The sequence below is a fragment of the Scheffersomyces coipomensis genome, assembly GCF_036884675.1.
Source record: "Scheffersomyces coipomensis strain NRRL Y-17651 chromosome Unknown DFJ63scaffold_6, whole genome shotgun sequence".
Taxonomy (NCBI): domain Eukaryota; kingdom Fungi; phylum Ascomycota; class Pichiomycetes; order Serinales; family Debaryomycetaceae; genus Scheffersomyces; species Scheffersomyces coipomensis.
In genome coordinates this window covers 1,125,302-1,141,677 of record NW_027042897.1, presented here as the reverse complement: position 1 = coordinate 1,141,677, position 16,376 = coordinate 1,125,302, and the positions used below count along the sequence as shown (strand labels likewise).

The following is a 16,376-nucleotide window of genomic DNA, read 5'->3' as shown; positions in this document are numbered from 1 at the left end:
AGGTTCATCCATTTGAAATAAAAGAACACACATAACAAATATATAAATACGACAATCTTAAGACTATGCTATTATTGTATGGGGAGTTCGATAAGAATACTTACTAGGTATGACACCGAAGCAAACATATGATTCACTGTCTGGTATAAGTGATTACCAGAAAGGACAAATCACTATAACTTCGTTATTACTTAGCCCTGGGCCAAAGGAAGATATAAAAATTCATAATGAAAAAGTCAGCTCACGACGGAAACAAGATCTGATATCAAAACCGGTAACAGGATCGTTTGGAACTACTTTCAAATTACTCAAGGCTTGCAGCTTTTGTCGAAGAAGAAAGATAAAATGCGTCGTCCATCCTAATAGCAACATTTGTGAAAATTGTAAAACTCACAACGAAGATTGCATATTTGATCATAAAGTGGTTAACAATAACTTGGAATCCAAAAGAAAAGTACGAACAAAGACGAAATCATCTAAAGAAGTCAACTCAAGTATCCAAAATCCATTTCCAATCACATTAACTGGCTCTACTCCAAATTCAATTGATATTAGTCCAAGTTCTACATTACTGAGTTATAATACATCAGACCATATTGAGATATTATATCAGACTAACGTGGAAGAATTCACACCATTCCTTAATTCAAATGTGTTCAAAGTGTATCTCGATAAATTCTGTGAAAATTGTATTCAATTAGCGGTCTCACAAAACGACCCAACTTTATTTGATAGCCATTTAGATATTATTAATACAATCATACGATCAGACTCATTTGAATGGAATGAAACCAATTTAGCTTGTTTCTTCTTGGTTGCAATCAGAGAACCTATTAGCTATTCAATAATCGAGGAGAGTCTAGTTGCCTTTAATAGCCTTGTTGAAGAGAAGTTCGAGAACCTATCAGTAAACTTAATACTTGGTGCTATGGTTATTGACGGGTTTTATTCCATGTTTAATGGATCAAAGTTAACTACAAACAGAAAATTACTATCTAAGGTGTCATATTACTTGAATCTATCAGATTCCAACATATTCTCCCATCACTTTTTATTCGTTGGTTATTTTATTTACAATATGGTATGGCTAGTTAATGATGATACAAAATTATCGTATGTGGAAAGAAAGCAACAGTTGTTACAACTTGAATTTGATATACTACTTTGGCCTGCTAAATTAACTCCAGAATTATCCATCGTAAAGGATAAACTAGGAGGAAATTACTCTGCATTCAATTTACACATTTTGCACAATTGCTTATTATGTTGCTTTTATACATATGCATTAAAGAGCAAAGATACAATCTCAAAAATGATACATATTTCACCAGTACCTGGATTGTATCATTTCATCTCAGGATTAGCTCAGAGCAATTTCAGAGTAATAAAAGAAATTAATTCTCCCTGGACTTTATTGTCTAACTGCATTGTAAAAACAGCGAAAAGCTTGGTTGATTTATATGAAATCATGGATTTTGATCCCTTCAAGAACTCATTGTATCTTTTTACAAAGCTTCCTAATGTCTATGACAATTCTTGGCAAGATGAAGTTCAAAAGGGTGTTGAAAATATATTAATGGGTCAATCTTACAAGCTTGATGATGATATCGATGGCGCGGTAGTATTTTGGGTATTTCGCGATATCAGAAGTTTGGCATTACAATCACAAATCGATGAAAAGATGCAATAATTGTTTATTTTTTAAGATCAATGAGAGCTTGTTCTACTTTATTCAAATCATTGTCATTCCATTCTGGTAATTTTCGTGGTAAGACATCCGGAGCAACATCCGGATGCCCACTTTCTATAGTTTGTTTTACTTCTTTGTATAATACTCTATATGCTTCAGCTGTATAATGAATCCCATCAAGTAATAATGCCCCTATAGATACTTCGTCCGCAAGTAGTTGCTCTTCAGTCCAATTCCCGTATTGTTTAAAAGCATTCCATAAATCAACAAATGGAACCTGGTACTTGACTGCCACTTTTTTTGCAGCTTCAGAATAAAGTTTTAACTGTTTATTTGAATTCACAGGACCATCCCATTCTACTCCAGGGGTATTCTTAAGTAATTCCGAGTCATGTAATCCTGGCCCAATTATAACTAATTTGATATCTCTTTTGAGAATTTCCAAGGCTAAATATTGAATATTTTCTTGGTATTCTTCAATGGGAACATAAAAACTCCTAGATGAATCATTGGTTCCAAAATACACTGTCATTAACTTTATTTTTGAATCTCCAATATTAGCATTCAATATTTCAGGAAGTAGAAGACGCGCATGTCTAGTATTATATCCAGCAAACCCTCTATTTTCAACATCAAGCTTTCTCATATAATCATCTTGAAGTGATGCTTGGAATGAGAAATCAGTCCCCTTTCCGATACTAAATTCAGTCAATGAATCACCAAATAAAACTAATTTATCATATACTAACGCCATTAAAGTTTTAAAGTTATGAATCGACCTTTCAAAAAATATTGCAAATGATTCAGTTTATAATAAATATAATTAGACTTAAAACGTGTAATTTCTAACATGGTTACATTTGGTCCCCTCCTAACCACCTTTAGTTTTGGCCCTTGTCACCCCACTGAAACTGAGCGAGAATTTTTGGTATATGTCAAATTGACACTATTTTTGGTATAATTCTAACTATTGCGGACGATTACCACTAATCGGGAAGTGATCCCCTATTCTAAAATTTTGCCCGTTACCCCCACAATTCATAAATTTCTGAATGCTTAATGCGGCAACTCTACCTTGTTTATTTTTCATCTTCTAACTTTAAACTATATAATATAACACAATTATCCTTTTTATTTAATTGACAAGATGAATTCAAATTAAACAAATAGCGAGATGACAAAAGATAGTATTGCTATAAAAGAATTGGTACTTAACAATTGGCTGTATAAAGAGTCCAAAACAACCGAATGGAAGCAGCTGAGGAAAGATGTTTCAACAACTGAGATTCATGCTGATTTGTTAAATAATAAAGAAATCCCTGATCCTTTCATAGACCGTAATGAACGTGACGTTCAATGGATTGGTGAAAGAGATTGGGAATATAAAGCCGAGTTTCAAGTATCTGCCGAATCTAGATCATTATCCAATCATGAGTTAGTATTTGAAGGTTTAGATACATTTGCAACCGTCTATCTAAACGAGGAGGAGATATTGAAGACTGACAACATGTTTCGTGAATATCGAGTAGATGTCAAAGATCATTTAAATTATGTTGGCTCAAATACACTTCGAATTTTGTTTATAAGTGCACTTCACACTGCAAGAAGTTATGAAAAAGAACATGGAAAGTTTAAGTGCTTTAACGGAGAAACTAGTAGACTTCAAGTTAGAAAAGCTCAATATCATTTTGGTTGGGATTGGGGTCCTGTATTGATCACTTGTGGTCCTTATAAACCAGTCAAGTTAATTTCATATAATGCTCAAATACTTGATGCTTATGTTCAAGTTGATGTTGATATCGAGAAGCAAATCGCAAAGGTAAATTCAGTTGTCGAATTAAGCGTTTCCAAGTCAGAGAAGTTAACATTAGAAGTTTCTTCTCCATCAGGAGAGATAATTAAAACAATTAGCCAAAGTGTGGATGGGAAGCAAGTGTCAGATAAATTCTCAATTGAAAACCCGGAATTATGGTTTCCATTCACTCATGGTAAACAGCCTTTGTATGAATTTAAATATACTTTGAATAATCAAGTTATAACTAAGAAAGTTGGATTCAGAAAAGTTGAATTGGTTCAAGAAACATTTGAAGAACAACCGGGTTCTAGTTTTTACTTTAAAGTGAATTCCGTGCCCGTTTATGCTACAGGTTCTAATTGGATTCCAGCTCATTCATTTCAAACTTTATTAAAAAATTCAGATTATACTGAATTACTACAATTAGCGGTTGATGGTCATCAAAATATGATTCGTATTTGGGGAGGGGGTTATTATGAATCTGATTTATTTTATGAACTTTGTGATAAACTTGGGATTTTGATTTGGCATGATTTTATGTTTGCTTGTGGACAATATCCAGGTTATCCCGCTTTTATTGAAACAGTGTCAGAAGAGATTATCCATCAGTTAAAGAGACTCAGAAACCATTGTTCTATTGCTATTTATGCAGGTAACAACGAAGATTATCAGGTAGCTGAAGAGTTCAAATTAGAGTGGGACCCAGAAGATAAATCAGGAGACTACAGTAAGACTAGTTTTCCAGCCAGAACCCTTTATGAAAATGTATTTCCAAAACTAGTTGGACAATATTGCCCTGAAATTCCATATCATCCTGGTTCACCTTGGGGTGGAAATGGTACAGCTGATAAAACGATCGGAGATTTACATCAATGGAATGTTTGGCATGGAAATCAAGAAAAATATCAGGATTGGTATAAATTAGGAGGTAGATTTATTTCAGAATTTGGTATGGAAGCATTGCCAAGTAGAAAAACTTTTGAAGCATGTATAACAGATCCAGAAGAATTCTACCCACAAAGTCAAACTGTTGATCATCATAATAAGGCAGATGGATTTGAACGTCGTTTAGCCTTGTATGTTATTGAAAACATAAAAGTTCAAGGTTTGGATTTCGATTCCTGGATATATGCAACCCAATTAATGCAAGCTGAATGTCTTGGTTATGCGTATAGATGTTGGAGAAGAGAATGGAGAGGAAATGGAAAACGATATACTGGTGGGGCTATTGTATGGCAGATCAATGATTGCTGGCCTGTTACGTCTTGGTCAATCATTGATTATTATAAGAGACCTAAATTGGCCTATTATTCAGTTAAAAGAGAAAGTAAGCCTATTAGTCTTGGTATGTATAGAAATGAAATTAAACATACTAATGAAGCAGCCCTTCCTGTTTCAAATGCTGGACCACCTCATGACTATTCCCCAGTTGATTACACTATTGACATTTGGGGTTCAAGTTCAAAAACAGAAGATCAACATGCTGTTTTGTTAGTTGAAATCTATAATATTGCAACGGGGGATAAGATTGAATCATTCTCTAAAGATGTTACCTTAAAAGGAAATTCTTCTACTGAAGTAGTTGAGAGTTATCCAATCTCTAATTCCATACCTGTTGTTGTTCACAGTAGATTTGTCTCAAAACACGACGGTTCTATTATTGCTAGTGCTGCTGATTGGCCACAGCCTATCAAATATCTCAAATTCCCCTCAATAAATATTGAACATTCTGTGTTCGATGATTATATCACTCTATCTACCAATAAGCCAGTTAAGGGCATTGAAATTATATTAGAAAGTGATTTGTTTTTGGATGATAATGGATTTGATTTGTTTCCAGGTGACATAAAAGAGATCGAAGTCAAAGGATTGAAAAAGTCAGATAAAGTACAAATTAGATATTATCATTAAAATTCTCTAGTGTTTTTATATAGTAATTAAAATCAATATATGTTTTGTCTAACCATTTTTGAATCTTTCGATATTTGTCGCGAGTTGAAGATGACTCAATTTTTTTTTTTAGTCTATATTTTCAAAATGAGCCATCATTAATTATACAGATCTTGATTTGATCATCATATAGAAACACTCAGCTTAGAGATAGATCCAATAGTGACAATGGCAGGCAATGTGTATACGATTGTGGTCAAGTTGGGGACTTCGTCGTTGGTAGATGAGGTTACCAGAGAGCCTAGGATTGCAAACATGTCATTGATTGTTGAAACAATTGCAAAATTAAGACGACAAGGACATAAGATTGTGATTGTATCATCGGGGGCTATTGCATTTGGAATGAAGAGAATGGAGTTGACTAAGAAACCTAGTAAACTTGCAGCCATTCAAGCATTAGCTTCAATCGGTCAAGGAAGATTAATAGGATTATTTGATGATTTATTCAGACAGTTGAATGAAAGAATTGCTCAAGTCTTAATAACAAGAAATGATATCATGGATTTTACTCAATATAAGAATGCTAGAAATACTTTAGTCGAATTGCTAGATATGGGTGTTATTCCTATAGTTAATGAAAATGATACACTTTCAGTTGCAGAAATTAAATTTGGTGATAATGATACTCTTTCAGCCATAACAGCAGGTATGATTCATGCTGATTATTTATTTTTGATGACAGATGTTGAATGTTTGTATACGGATAATCCAAGAACCAAGCCAGATGCAAAGCCAATACTTGTGGTGGAGAAAATTGATGAGTTGGAGGTCAAAACAAATGATGCAGGTGCTGGTTCTCAAGTAGGAACCGGAGGAATGACAACGAAATTAATCGCGGCTGAGCTTGCTACAAATGCTGGTGTAACCACCATAATTACGTTATCCAGTCAACCCTATCACATTTTAGATATTGTTTCCCATATACAAGGATCTGAAGAACATCATCTTACCATTGAACAACAAAGAGAATTGATGGCCACTGATATAGCCAGAAAGATTATTCCACTTCATACAAGATTCTTAGGACTTCTGAGAGATAATCAAATCAAATCAGATAAAAAGTTTTGGTTATTGCATGGATTAAAAACTAAAGGAACGATTATTATAGATCAAGGTTGTTTTAAAGCACTTACTAGAAAAAACAGAGCAGGTCTTCTTCCAGCTGGTATAGTTGATGTTGATGGAGTATTTCATGAAAGTGAATGTGTATCCATTAAAGTGATTCCTACAAGGGAATCCCCATTAAGTGAAGCTACGGAAATTGGTCATTGTAGAGTGAACTATAGTTCAACTGAAATCAAATTGATTAAAGGTTTCCAAAGTAGTGACATTGAATCTATCTTAGGATATGCTGATAGTGAATACGTTGCTCATAGAGATAATATAGCATTCCCTCCAATAGTAAAGTAAATAAATCCTATATAATTCGATAGACTGCATATAAAAAATTCTGTACATATTTCTAACTAACCGCTATTTGTAGAACTTCAAAATTTACAGCCCTTTGATTCATCTGATTCAAGCTGGATCAAGTCTTCAAACAATGAAGATAGAAGTCAAGGATGATCCTAATTCACATCTGTTCAAACTTGACTTACTACTTGATGTCGATTCCGATGATGTGATAACTTGTGTTTCGTCGTATGATGCAAATATCTATGTGGGAACTTCTTCTGGAAGAGTTCTACATTATCATAGATTTGAGGATATCCCAGGTTATATGCTTATAGGGAATGTACAGATACTTGAAGAACCTATCAAGAAGTTTGTTATTATACCTGCGGTAGAGAAGGTGTTGATTTTATGTGGTTCAATTGCATCCTTTTATCGATTACCAGATCTTTCTCCAACATCCACCAGAAAACTTAAAGATATCAATGACGTACTGTTGTTAATGTATAGTTCAGAACAGAATAGACCAAGTGATAAAATGCTACTTTTCAGTTCCAACAATATCAGAATTGTACAATTTGATGAAGAACAGATAAAATTACTAAAAAAAATCAACTACTCAAATGCAATCAAGGGTATATCTACTACATCAACCATGTCCACCAACTTTAGTAACCTTGTGTTGGTAGCAAATACCAAAAACTATGATATAATAGATATGAGATTAACACGTAAAATACCACTATTTGATTATCGATCCGATGATGATGATGACAAAATAGAGCCAAATTTCATTCAATTTGAAGCACGAGATAGGGGTTCAACTTTTCAAGAGTATTTATTAACTATCAATTCCGGCGATAACACTTCACTTGCGATGTTCATTAATTCGTTGGGAGATGTTACAAGAGGAACTCTTACTTGGTCTGGCTACCCAGTCGGAGGGATTGCTGTTGAATGGCCATATGTTATGAGTATATTTCCAAATAATGAATTGCAAGTCAGTTCTTTAATAACGTTAGATACGAAAGCAACATTGGATCTCACACAACTACATAGCACCTCATCAACGTTCAAAATAGATAAAACTTCCACTATCTCAGTCGAATGTTCAACATTAACATCAATACTAAGAACCTGCTCTTTTAAGGAAAATAGCATTGGTCCAGGTGACGTTATTAATGATCTTGGAAATTTGGTAATATTCAGTGGATCCAAGCTTTGGTTAATGTTTCCCGAAAATGATATACTACAGACATATGATTCATGGCTTGAACTCCTTGATGAAGGGAATTTAGATTCCATTGTTGAAACTATACGGAAGAAAATAGACAAGTCAACGGGCAGAATCAAATCATTTATGATTCATATGTTGGTTCTATGCTTATTTCAACTAGAAAAATTTAATGAGGCTAAAAAATATTTATTCCTGACATCAGAAATGAAGCCTATTATTGATCCATGTCTAGTCGTATATCTTTTTGGTTATAGTTACGATGATCTTGACTTTAAGTTATTTTCAGGTATAAAAGATAATATTAACAGGTTTAAAATTATTAAGAATGACAAGTTTCTTTTAACATACATTAAAGGTGCATATCCAGTTTTATCGAATAGTCAGATCTTACGTCGTACCTTCGTGAAACTCCTTAACTCAGATGATGAAGTAATTGATTTCTTTGAAGGTAAGGATATAAACAATTGGTCATCTTTAAATAAGGCAAATCAAGAAATTATTGATATCTTAGAAGAGAAGAAATTCAATGATGCAACTATTCATATCTATCGAAAATTATTGGAGGTCAAGCCTGATGAAGATTTAGCGGTTAAGGTTTGTAACTTGATTCTCAATGTAATGTCAGGACAGGAAAATAGTTTTCACTTAGTTGACATCATCTTAGAGAACTTACCTATTATTAGTTCTGAAAATAATTATTCATCACTTTTATTTGAAGTTCTAAAGGTTGATAAAGATAAAGGAATCAACTATATGAAATCCAATAATAAATCCAAGTTCAAGGCAATTCACAACGAAATAATGAGTGATATTTCATCCAAATATGGTGATGCTCTTGACTTCTCATTACTTAGAATTGAGTTCTTGGAAGCATCGCTAAGTCTGGAGAATTTGGATGAACTTTTAAACGAAGTATTGAGGTTGCTATTATCCCCTTTGATTCTTAATGAAAATAATATAAACAATTTCGAAATTTTAATCGAAACGTATAGAATTCTCAATTCACTTCAAGATCCTAAATGGCCAAAGATATCTTGGCTCGATTATTTACATATCAGAATTAATTCTAGTGGATGCAATGATCTCATAATTCTATACTTGAAGTTTTTCGAACTCTTGCTTATAAAGACAAATTTAGGTAAAGATATCACTGAATTTCTAAAAGACGAATTATTGGAAGGAAAAACATTTCTGTATTTCAATGTTCTAAAGCCTGATGTCGATGTGATCAACCACTTATTAAGTCATTCAGATTTCTCCGCTGCCGAAGTCTTTGCAATAAATGGCCGCTTACCATATCCCAAGATTAAGTCTTACCCTAAGTTAACAGAAGAGCTGAAGATAAATAAAAGCACAAGTTCTATTAAGTTGAATTTAATCACAATATTCGATTATTATTTGAAGGAGAACACCACAGATAGTGCAAATGAGTTTTCGGTTGCCCACTTTATTTCAAATTATGGATCAACTTATTTCACACCTAATGAGATAGTTTCAAAATTACCTAGTGATATACCACTTGTTCATCTATTAGATTATTTTAGTTCTGTTATTATTGAATTTAATCTTGAGTCAAGAAAGAAGATTCTACAGAAATCTTTAACAAAAGCGGATTCCGAGTTTACAAGGCAAATTTATAGACAGTTCCTTGAAGAAGGAACAAATTAAATATATACAGTGAAATTAAATAAACCCTAAAACTTGTAAAATATAATCAAAAGCCATTCCGTACCAGAAAATAAATCCAGTAGTTATATTTGATGTGAAAGCAGCCCAACAACTTTTTTGATCATCTAAATCAACATCTCTAATAGTATTATACAATCTCCATAATGCCCAAGTACCACTTACGAAAAATCCTGGACCCATTGAATTAGCAATCCCTGCAGCATAGTAAACTCCAGCTTGAGCGTAGGTTAACTTCCTTAAAATAGGTTTTGTATTTTCACCCCATGCTAAAGCAGTAGATTTGATACCTGCCTTAACATCATAAAGTTTATCTTGATGAGCATAGATTGTATCATAAGTAACGCACCAGATCCAATTGGATAAAAATAATGGAGCTGCTACCAAGAGATTCAAAGGAGCACCTACTGCTGGAAATCCCAAGAGACATCCCCAGGAGTAACAAATTGATAACCATGCTTGAGGGTAATATGTGAATCTTTTAAATAATGGATATGTAGCAATGAATGGTAAAGATAATGCCCCAAGATAAAAACATTGTGTTGGTAAAGACAATAATACTCCTAATCCTGCGAAACACTGTACACCTAACCAACCAATTGCTTGAGGAACTTGCACACGGCCACTGGTAATTGGTCTTTCCATAGTACGAGCAACTTGATTATCTAAATTTCTATCCAAAATATCATTAATAGTACAACCAGCACCTCTCATGATAATGGCACCAACTGAAAATAATCCAATAGCAGAAATGGTCGATGTAATTGGAGCACCTATTGAATAAGCTGCCATAGTAATACCCCAAAGTGATGGGATTAATAATAAAAGTGAACCAGCTGGTTTTTCTAAACGCATCAATTCAGCATATGGAATCCATTTTTCAGGTAATTTAGTTAACCATTTGAGGCCTGCTAACCTTGCAACTCGAGCTGCTTCTAATTCTTCTTCACTGAACTTTGATCTTGCAATCTCAAGAGCAGTTTGAGGTACAGAAACCACTTTTGATGGAGCATTTCTCAACACAATTGATGAACATAAACTCCTTAAACCAAAGGATTTCAAGCTAGGTCTGATGACCAGCCGAGTCGATATCAAGGTTAGACGGAACATAGCTATGAATTATGACAAGTAATTAACATAAGAATAAAGCGGTACGAGAACAAATTTGGAAACTTTGTCTCTTTTTTTTTTGGTAACGCGTACACATTTCTGTAAAGGCATGCCATTAATTGGCCAACCTAGAGGGATTAGGCAGACATTTGTAAATCACCATCATCTTCGAAGCCATCCGCCTCTTGACCAACTTCTCTGCCACTCTCTCTGACTGACTTATGGCCTTGGATTAGATTTTGTAAATTGGTCAATTCTTCAGTGACGATTGGATAACTCTCTTTATAAGTGAACACTTGCCTACACATTGGACAGAGACCTTTTGACGAGTTCTGCTCTAACCACTTGTAAATACAATGAAGATGGAAGTTATGACTGCATCCTGCTCCAAGGACAATGGGACAATCGTCTCCTGGATAAAGACAGTTGGGACAAGTACCATCGAAGGCTACTCTGCAAATACCACATAATTCATCAACGTATTCGGATTCATTTTGATTATCGGAAACAAGGTTCCAATGCCACGATGACACACCATGCCAATCTATTATTTTCACTTTCATCCTTCTCAGGTATTGATGAACAATTTTTATACCTTTGTAAAGGCTTGTTGATGAAATGAATATTTAGTGATGGAGATCAAAGCAAATCAGATTTAGTTTACGCGCTTTTGAAAACATAAATATAAATAATACATTCTAAATCTATATATAAAACTTACTTGAGATGATATCATCTTTTTTTATAAACTAAACCTTTGAATATGTCAAATGAATTCCCATCTGGCTGTAAATGTAAAATCTCCTTCGTGTTAACGTCTTCAGCAATTAATAAACCATAATCTTCTGTGATACCTCTAATTATACATGATTTAGATCTACCATCTCCTTTAGCATCCAACATTACTTGCTGATCTGAATGGAACCATCTCTTATAATATAATGGTAAAAATGGCTTTAAACCTGTGTTTTTGAACACACTATAGAATTGATCCATGGTGTATAGAATCTTTGCTAATAATTTTTCGTGTTGGTAAGGTGGTAATTCTGGTAGCCCTTTAGATTTTCTAATCAAATTCAACTTTTCAAGAACTGAATTCAAAGAAGTAGTAGGTGCATTATTTGAAACGTTAACTCCTCCACCCCAAACTAAATGGAATGTCCCATTCAAAAATTGAGAATTAACTATCGAACCCGATACCTTTGCAAATTTTTCATCATCACCTTCCACTGTAGAACTAATTACTTTACCATCTTCAACAGTATTAAAAAATTCTGGCTTCAAAATATAGATATCATTAGGCCACTTTAATTTAACAGGAAGATCTTCATACCCAATACCTTTACCCAGTTCAGTACTACCATAACCCAATATAGCTTCGATTAATGCCAAACTGGTTAAATACTGTAATGTAACAATATTTGATGTTCCTCCTGTTTTTGCTGGAACCTTAAATAACACAGACAGAGCCAATACACCTCGAGGATTAACCCACACATTACCACCTCTACCTCTTCCAGCTACTTGAACACTTGCTGTAAGTGTAAAACCATGTGGTAAATGAGCCAACCATTTTGGATTATGATCTAAAAGAGTACTAGTAGAGCTGACAACTTCACCATATCCAAGAATTGACCCTATTTGTCCTGTATTTCCTTTAGATAAGCACTGTAATTGATCAAAATATGTTGACATATTGAAATAAGGCGTTGTTTTATAATCTGGCAATCCACCATTGTTGAATATTTTTATATGTTTAGGTACTGCATTTACATCTTCTATTATTTGAGTATCTTGTGAAACAAAATAATGATGATCATCTTCATCTTCTCCATGAAATACAAAAGTATCATTCTCGTCCTCCAAGATTGAACCATTTATGAAATCTACGTTTTCTTTTAATTCTTGAACTAACTTAATTACCAAAGTCTTATCAAGATGTGATGAAACAAACAATGGAGTAATTTGAGGAATCTTAGCTTCAAGATCTTCATTAACTTTAAGCCCAAGCTTGGCCAAACAGTTTCTTAAAAAGAATTTTCTACCAACATCATTCTCTTTCAACTTTTCTACTACACTAGAGAACTTCTCGTCAGTAGCTTTTAATATATCAGGTGAATACTCAGGATGAGTTCCACTCAATAAAACATCTCCCTTACCTACCTTCTTATATATCACGGCCGCTTTTTCCACATCGTCTATTTCAATGTCTTCATCATAAGTAGCAATAACTTCAACTCCAGGATATGATGATGCATTAAGAAAAACACCACCACCATTATAATAATTGTAGATTTTATCTTGTAATCCACTAACGTTCAATCTAGCAGCTCTTGCACCTGCATGAGTTTCATAATCAAAACCTTTAAATGTACAACCTCTAGAGATACCGGGAAAAAATTGTAATTCTCTATTACCTGTAACTTCCAAAAGTGGATTACCAACTTCGAATTCAACTCTTCCAGATGCAAAATAAGCCCCAGCACAAAATCCTAAGAATTTACCTCCTTTCTTAACGAATTGAGATATTTTTCTTGTACCTTCCCCATTCAATACTGAACAATATGGTAAATCTGCTCCACCAGGAATCACCAACATTGCTGTCTTATGAATCCATGGATCATTCAAAATAGATAATTCGCCTACCGACACAACAGCATAATGAGGTGACAATAAAACTCTGAGTGACTCTATACAATGTTTCACACTTTCATTAGTGGACCCTGGCCCTGAGTACACCAATACATTCATCTTATCTAATAATCAATGTTCAAAATAAAATAAATCTCGAATATTTTTTTTTTTCAATTTAAGCGAAACTCCAAAGCTATACAAAGAACAACCACATTAAAAAATGGCTGACATAACAGAACAATCTGAGATAGTTACGTTGGATCCAACACCTGGATTCGTTATCAAAGTCAAGGTACTTGAATCAAAGGATTATCTGTCGGTAGGAAGAAAGGTTTTCATCAATGTGTGCCATGATCCATTAGTACCCAGACCACAAATTGACTTTGATCCTGAAACGGTATTCCCATTGATAATTGATAACAAATGGGAAATACCCTTGATTGTATCAGAGTTGAAGACTGTGACTGATAAGAAAGGAGTTACATCGTTGGCCATAGACTGTTGTATAAACCCTGTATGTTTTCAATGGTGTCAAGTTAGCGAGGACTTAAAAACAATACTAGTTGAATGGTGTATAGAGGCAGTTGAAATGTCATTCAGTCTAACATTGGACAGGGATTATACATCACCAAAGATGTTATCAAAAGGAGCATTATCCAAAACAGAAATTCAAAAATCAGAACTTGAAGAATCAGCTTTCCTGAAAAGGCTACAAGAACTAAAGAATAACGAGATATTAGGGCTATTAGAAGAAGTAGAAGATAACAGTGATAGTGAACTACCAGAACTTACGAACATAGGCCGTGATCGTCCAACATCAGGCAAGCCATTGATAGAAGTATTAGATGATAATACTATAATTTCAAACAAACCGAATATCAAAGAGCAAGAAAAACAAACAAAGACCAATGAACAAGAAAAAGTGAATAAAATTGAGTTTTCCATAACAATAAAGAAGTCGGCATTCATTATTCAATTCAATCGTGCCCAAGTTAACGATGGCTCATCAATCAATCTACAACTAGGACCCCAATCAGACAGTTTAAAATTAATCAATTTGAATAATTCTTTTTGTTTCAGTCAAGTTAATGGGATCAGCAGCAACGAGATAATAATCCCAGTTCCTAAGAATACACAATTAAATGCCGACAGTATAAGGTCGTTCTTTGTTAAAGCAGATAATTCACTTTATATATTCTTATAGAAGATTACCTAAATAGGAAATGCGCCTGATTATATAGTAAAAATAAAACGGTACGCATTCAACCTCCCAAAAGAGCAGTTAGATTCCGCTCTCACAATTGACGGCCAGTTACTAATTTAAATAAACATATTTAACTGTTTTCAAATCCCTATATTATCAAAACAATTCATTTCTTTCGAACTGATTGAGATGGTATATGATGAACTCTGAAGAACAGGTTTTGATAGGAGTAGTGGATTACGAAAACTATGATAGTTTGAATGAAGGATCCGCTAACGACGTTCTCAACTCCGTGGAGGAGTTTAAATTTATCACCAAAGCATCTTTACCATTAATTATTACATTCTTTTTACAATATTTATTATCAGTCATATCAATTTATGCAGCAGGTAGATTAGGAGCCAAGGAACTTGCTGCAGCATCTTTAGCAGTTTGTACCTTTAATATTACTGGTCTTGCTGTTTATCAAGGAATGTCTACCAGTTTGGACTCATTCTGTTCCCAAGCATATGGATCAGGGAAATTACATCAAGTTGGAATCTATTTTCAAAGATGCTCTTTAATGATATTAGTCATCACTGTTTTTCCATTATCATTTATCTGGTGGTTTTCAGGTTCGATATTGAAATTCTTAATCGATGATATTGAACTAGTGATGATGATTCAACACTTTTTAAGAATCAATATCTTTGGTACCCCCGGATTAGTATTATTTGAAACCGGAAAAAGATTCTTACAAGCTCAACATATTTTTAACGCAGGAACTTATGTTTTATTAATAGCAGTTCCAGCCAACTTTTTCTTGAATTGGATTTTAGTATGGCATCCAGTTTATGGGTTGGGTTATACCGGTATTCCAATTGCTCTCGGAACTATGTATTGGGTCATTTCCATTTTAATGTTAAGTTATGTCTTATTTATCGATGGTAAGAAATGTTGGGGAGGTTTCAATCTCGAAAAATCACGTCAAAATTGGATTCCTATGTTAAGATTGGCCATTCCAGGGGTTATAATGGTTGAAGCAGAGTATTTGGCATTCGAAGTGTTGACTATTTTAGCTGCTTCTTTTGGAACTGCCGCCATTGCAGCTCAATCAATCGCATCTAATATAGGTTCCTTATCATTTCAATTACCATTTGCTGTTGCAGTAGTTTTGAGTACTAGAATTGGAAATTTCGTAGGAATGCAAAATGCCCCAGCAGCAAGATTAGTTACTCAATTAACTATCTTTTTTGCATTTGCTATAGCAATGACTAACTTTTCCCATGTATTCTTTGGTAGAGGATATTTATCAAGATTATTCACCAAAGAAATAGATGTATTGGATATCACTGATAAAATTGTTCCATTAGTAGCACTTAATCAAATATGTGATGCATTCAATGTGATTGGAGCTGGAGTTCTTAGAGGTCAAGGAAGACAACGAATCGGTTCAATTTTAAATTTAATATCATATTACCTTATTGCCCTTCCATTGTGCTTTACATTAGCCTTCGCATTAAAATTTGGATTAGCAGGTTTATGGTATGGTTTAATTGCTGGAGTTGCATTCTTGGCCATAGCTGAATTCTACGTAATATATAAAAGTAACTGGCCAAGAATCATAGAAGAATCAAAAGAAAGACATGATCATTGAATATGATTGCAAAATCATATTAGCCTAAAAATAATATGCAGG

At 33.9% G+C, this 16,376-nt stretch overlaps 10 protein-coding genes across 10 annotated transcripts; 6 read left to right on the top strand and 4 right to left on the bottom strand. All coding sequences in view use genetic code 12, as the record gives it.

Annotated features, from left to right (window-relative positions):
• Window positions 1–109: 109 nt before the first annotated feature.
• Window positions 110–1,690, top strand: DFJ63DRAFT_315145 (Zn(II)2Cys6 transcription factor domain-containing protein; the record flags this gene model as incomplete). Its single annotated transcript, XM_064906498.1, has 1 exon — window positions 110–1,690. One exon carries the CDS (start codon window positions 110–112, stop codon window positions 1,688–1,690), a length of 1,581 nt encoding a protein of 526 aa, XP_064760714.1.
• A 4-nt stretch (window positions 1,691–1,694) lies between these two features.
• Window positions 1,695–2,444, bottom strand: DFJ63DRAFT_337236 (SGNH/GDSL hydrolase family protein; the record flags this gene model as incomplete). The annotated part of the gene is made up of 1 exon (XM_064908516.1): window positions 1,695–2,444. One exon carries the CDS (start codon window positions 2,442–2,444, stop codon window positions 1,695–1,697), a length of 750 nt encoding a protein of 249 aa, XP_064760713.1.
• Window positions 2,445–2,864: 420 nt separating this feature from the next.
• DFJ63DRAFT_337235 (beta-mannosidase) lies at window positions 2,865–5,396 on the top strand (the record flags this gene model as incomplete). The annotated part of the gene is made up of 1 exon (XM_064908515.1): window positions 2,865–5,396. One exon carries the CDS (start codon window positions 2,865–2,867, stop codon window positions 5,394–5,396), a length of 2,532 nt encoding a protein of 843 aa, XP_064760712.1.
• An 82-nt stretch (window positions 5,397–5,478) lies between these two features.
• Window positions 5,479–6,845, top strand: PRO1 (glutamate 5-kinase; the record flags this gene model as incomplete). The annotated part of the gene is made up of 1 exon (XM_064908697.1): window positions 5,479–6,845. The coding sequence occupies exon 1, from the start codon at window positions 5,604–5,606 to the stop codon at window positions 6,843–6,845; it is 1,242 nt and encodes a 413-aa protein (XP_064760711.1). The 5' UTR covers window positions 5,479–5,603.
• A 133-nt stretch (window positions 6,846–6,978) lies between these two features.
• Window positions 6,979–9,732, top strand: DFJ63DRAFT_315142 (CORVET complex subunit; the record flags this gene model as incomplete). Its single annotated transcript, XM_064906497.1, has 1 exon — window positions 6,979–9,732. One exon carries the CDS (start codon window positions 6,979–6,981, stop codon window positions 9,730–9,732), a length of 2,754 nt encoding a protein of 917 aa, XP_064760710.1.
• Window positions 9,733–9,747: 15 nt separating this feature from the next.
• On the bottom strand, window positions 9,748–10,860 carry DFJ63DRAFT_289217 (4-hydroxybenzoate octaprenyltransferase; the record flags this gene model as incomplete). The annotated part of the gene is made up of 1 exon (XM_064905209.1): window positions 9,748–10,860. The coding sequence occupies one exon, from the start codon at window positions 10,858–10,860 to the stop codon at window positions 9,748–9,750; it is 1,113 nt and encodes a 370-aa protein (XP_064760709.1).
• Window positions 10,861–10,997: 137 nt separating this feature from the next.
• On the bottom strand, window positions 10,998–11,423 carry DFJ63DRAFT_289467 (anaphase promoting complex subunit 11; the record flags this gene model as incomplete). The annotated part of the gene is made up of 1 exon (XM_064905232.1): window positions 10,998–11,423. The coding sequence occupies one exon, from the start codon at window positions 11,421–11,423 to the stop codon at window positions 10,998–11,000; it is 426 nt and encodes a 141-aa protein (XP_064760708.1).
• Window positions 11,227–13,887, bottom strand: DFJ63DRAFT_222298 (biotin--[acetyl-CoA-carboxylase] ligase). The gene has a single exon (XM_064904203.1). It carries the CDS (start codon window positions 13,609–13,611, stop codon window positions 11,593–11,595), a length of 2,019 nt encoding a protein of 672 aa, XP_064760707.1. The 5' UTR covers window positions 13,612–13,887; the 3' UTR covers window positions 11,227–11,592.
• On the top strand, window positions 13,715–14,698 carry DFJ63DRAFT_315139 (uncharacterized protein; the record flags this gene model as incomplete). Its single annotated transcript, XM_064906496.1, has 1 exon — window positions 13,715–14,698. One exon carries the CDS (start codon window positions 13,715–13,717, stop codon window positions 14,696–14,698), a length of 984 nt encoding a protein of 327 aa, XP_064760706.1.
• Window positions 14,699–14,897: 199 nt separating this feature from the next.
• DFJ63DRAFT_289734 (uncharacterized protein) lies at window positions 14,898–16,334 on the top strand (the record flags this gene model as incomplete). The annotated part of the gene is made up of 1 exon (XM_064905252.1): window positions 14,898–16,334. One exon carries the CDS (start codon window positions 14,898–14,900, stop codon window positions 16,332–16,334), a length of 1,437 nt encoding a protein of 478 aa, XP_064760705.1.
• Between the last annotated feature and the right edge of the window lie 42 nt (window positions 16,335–16,376).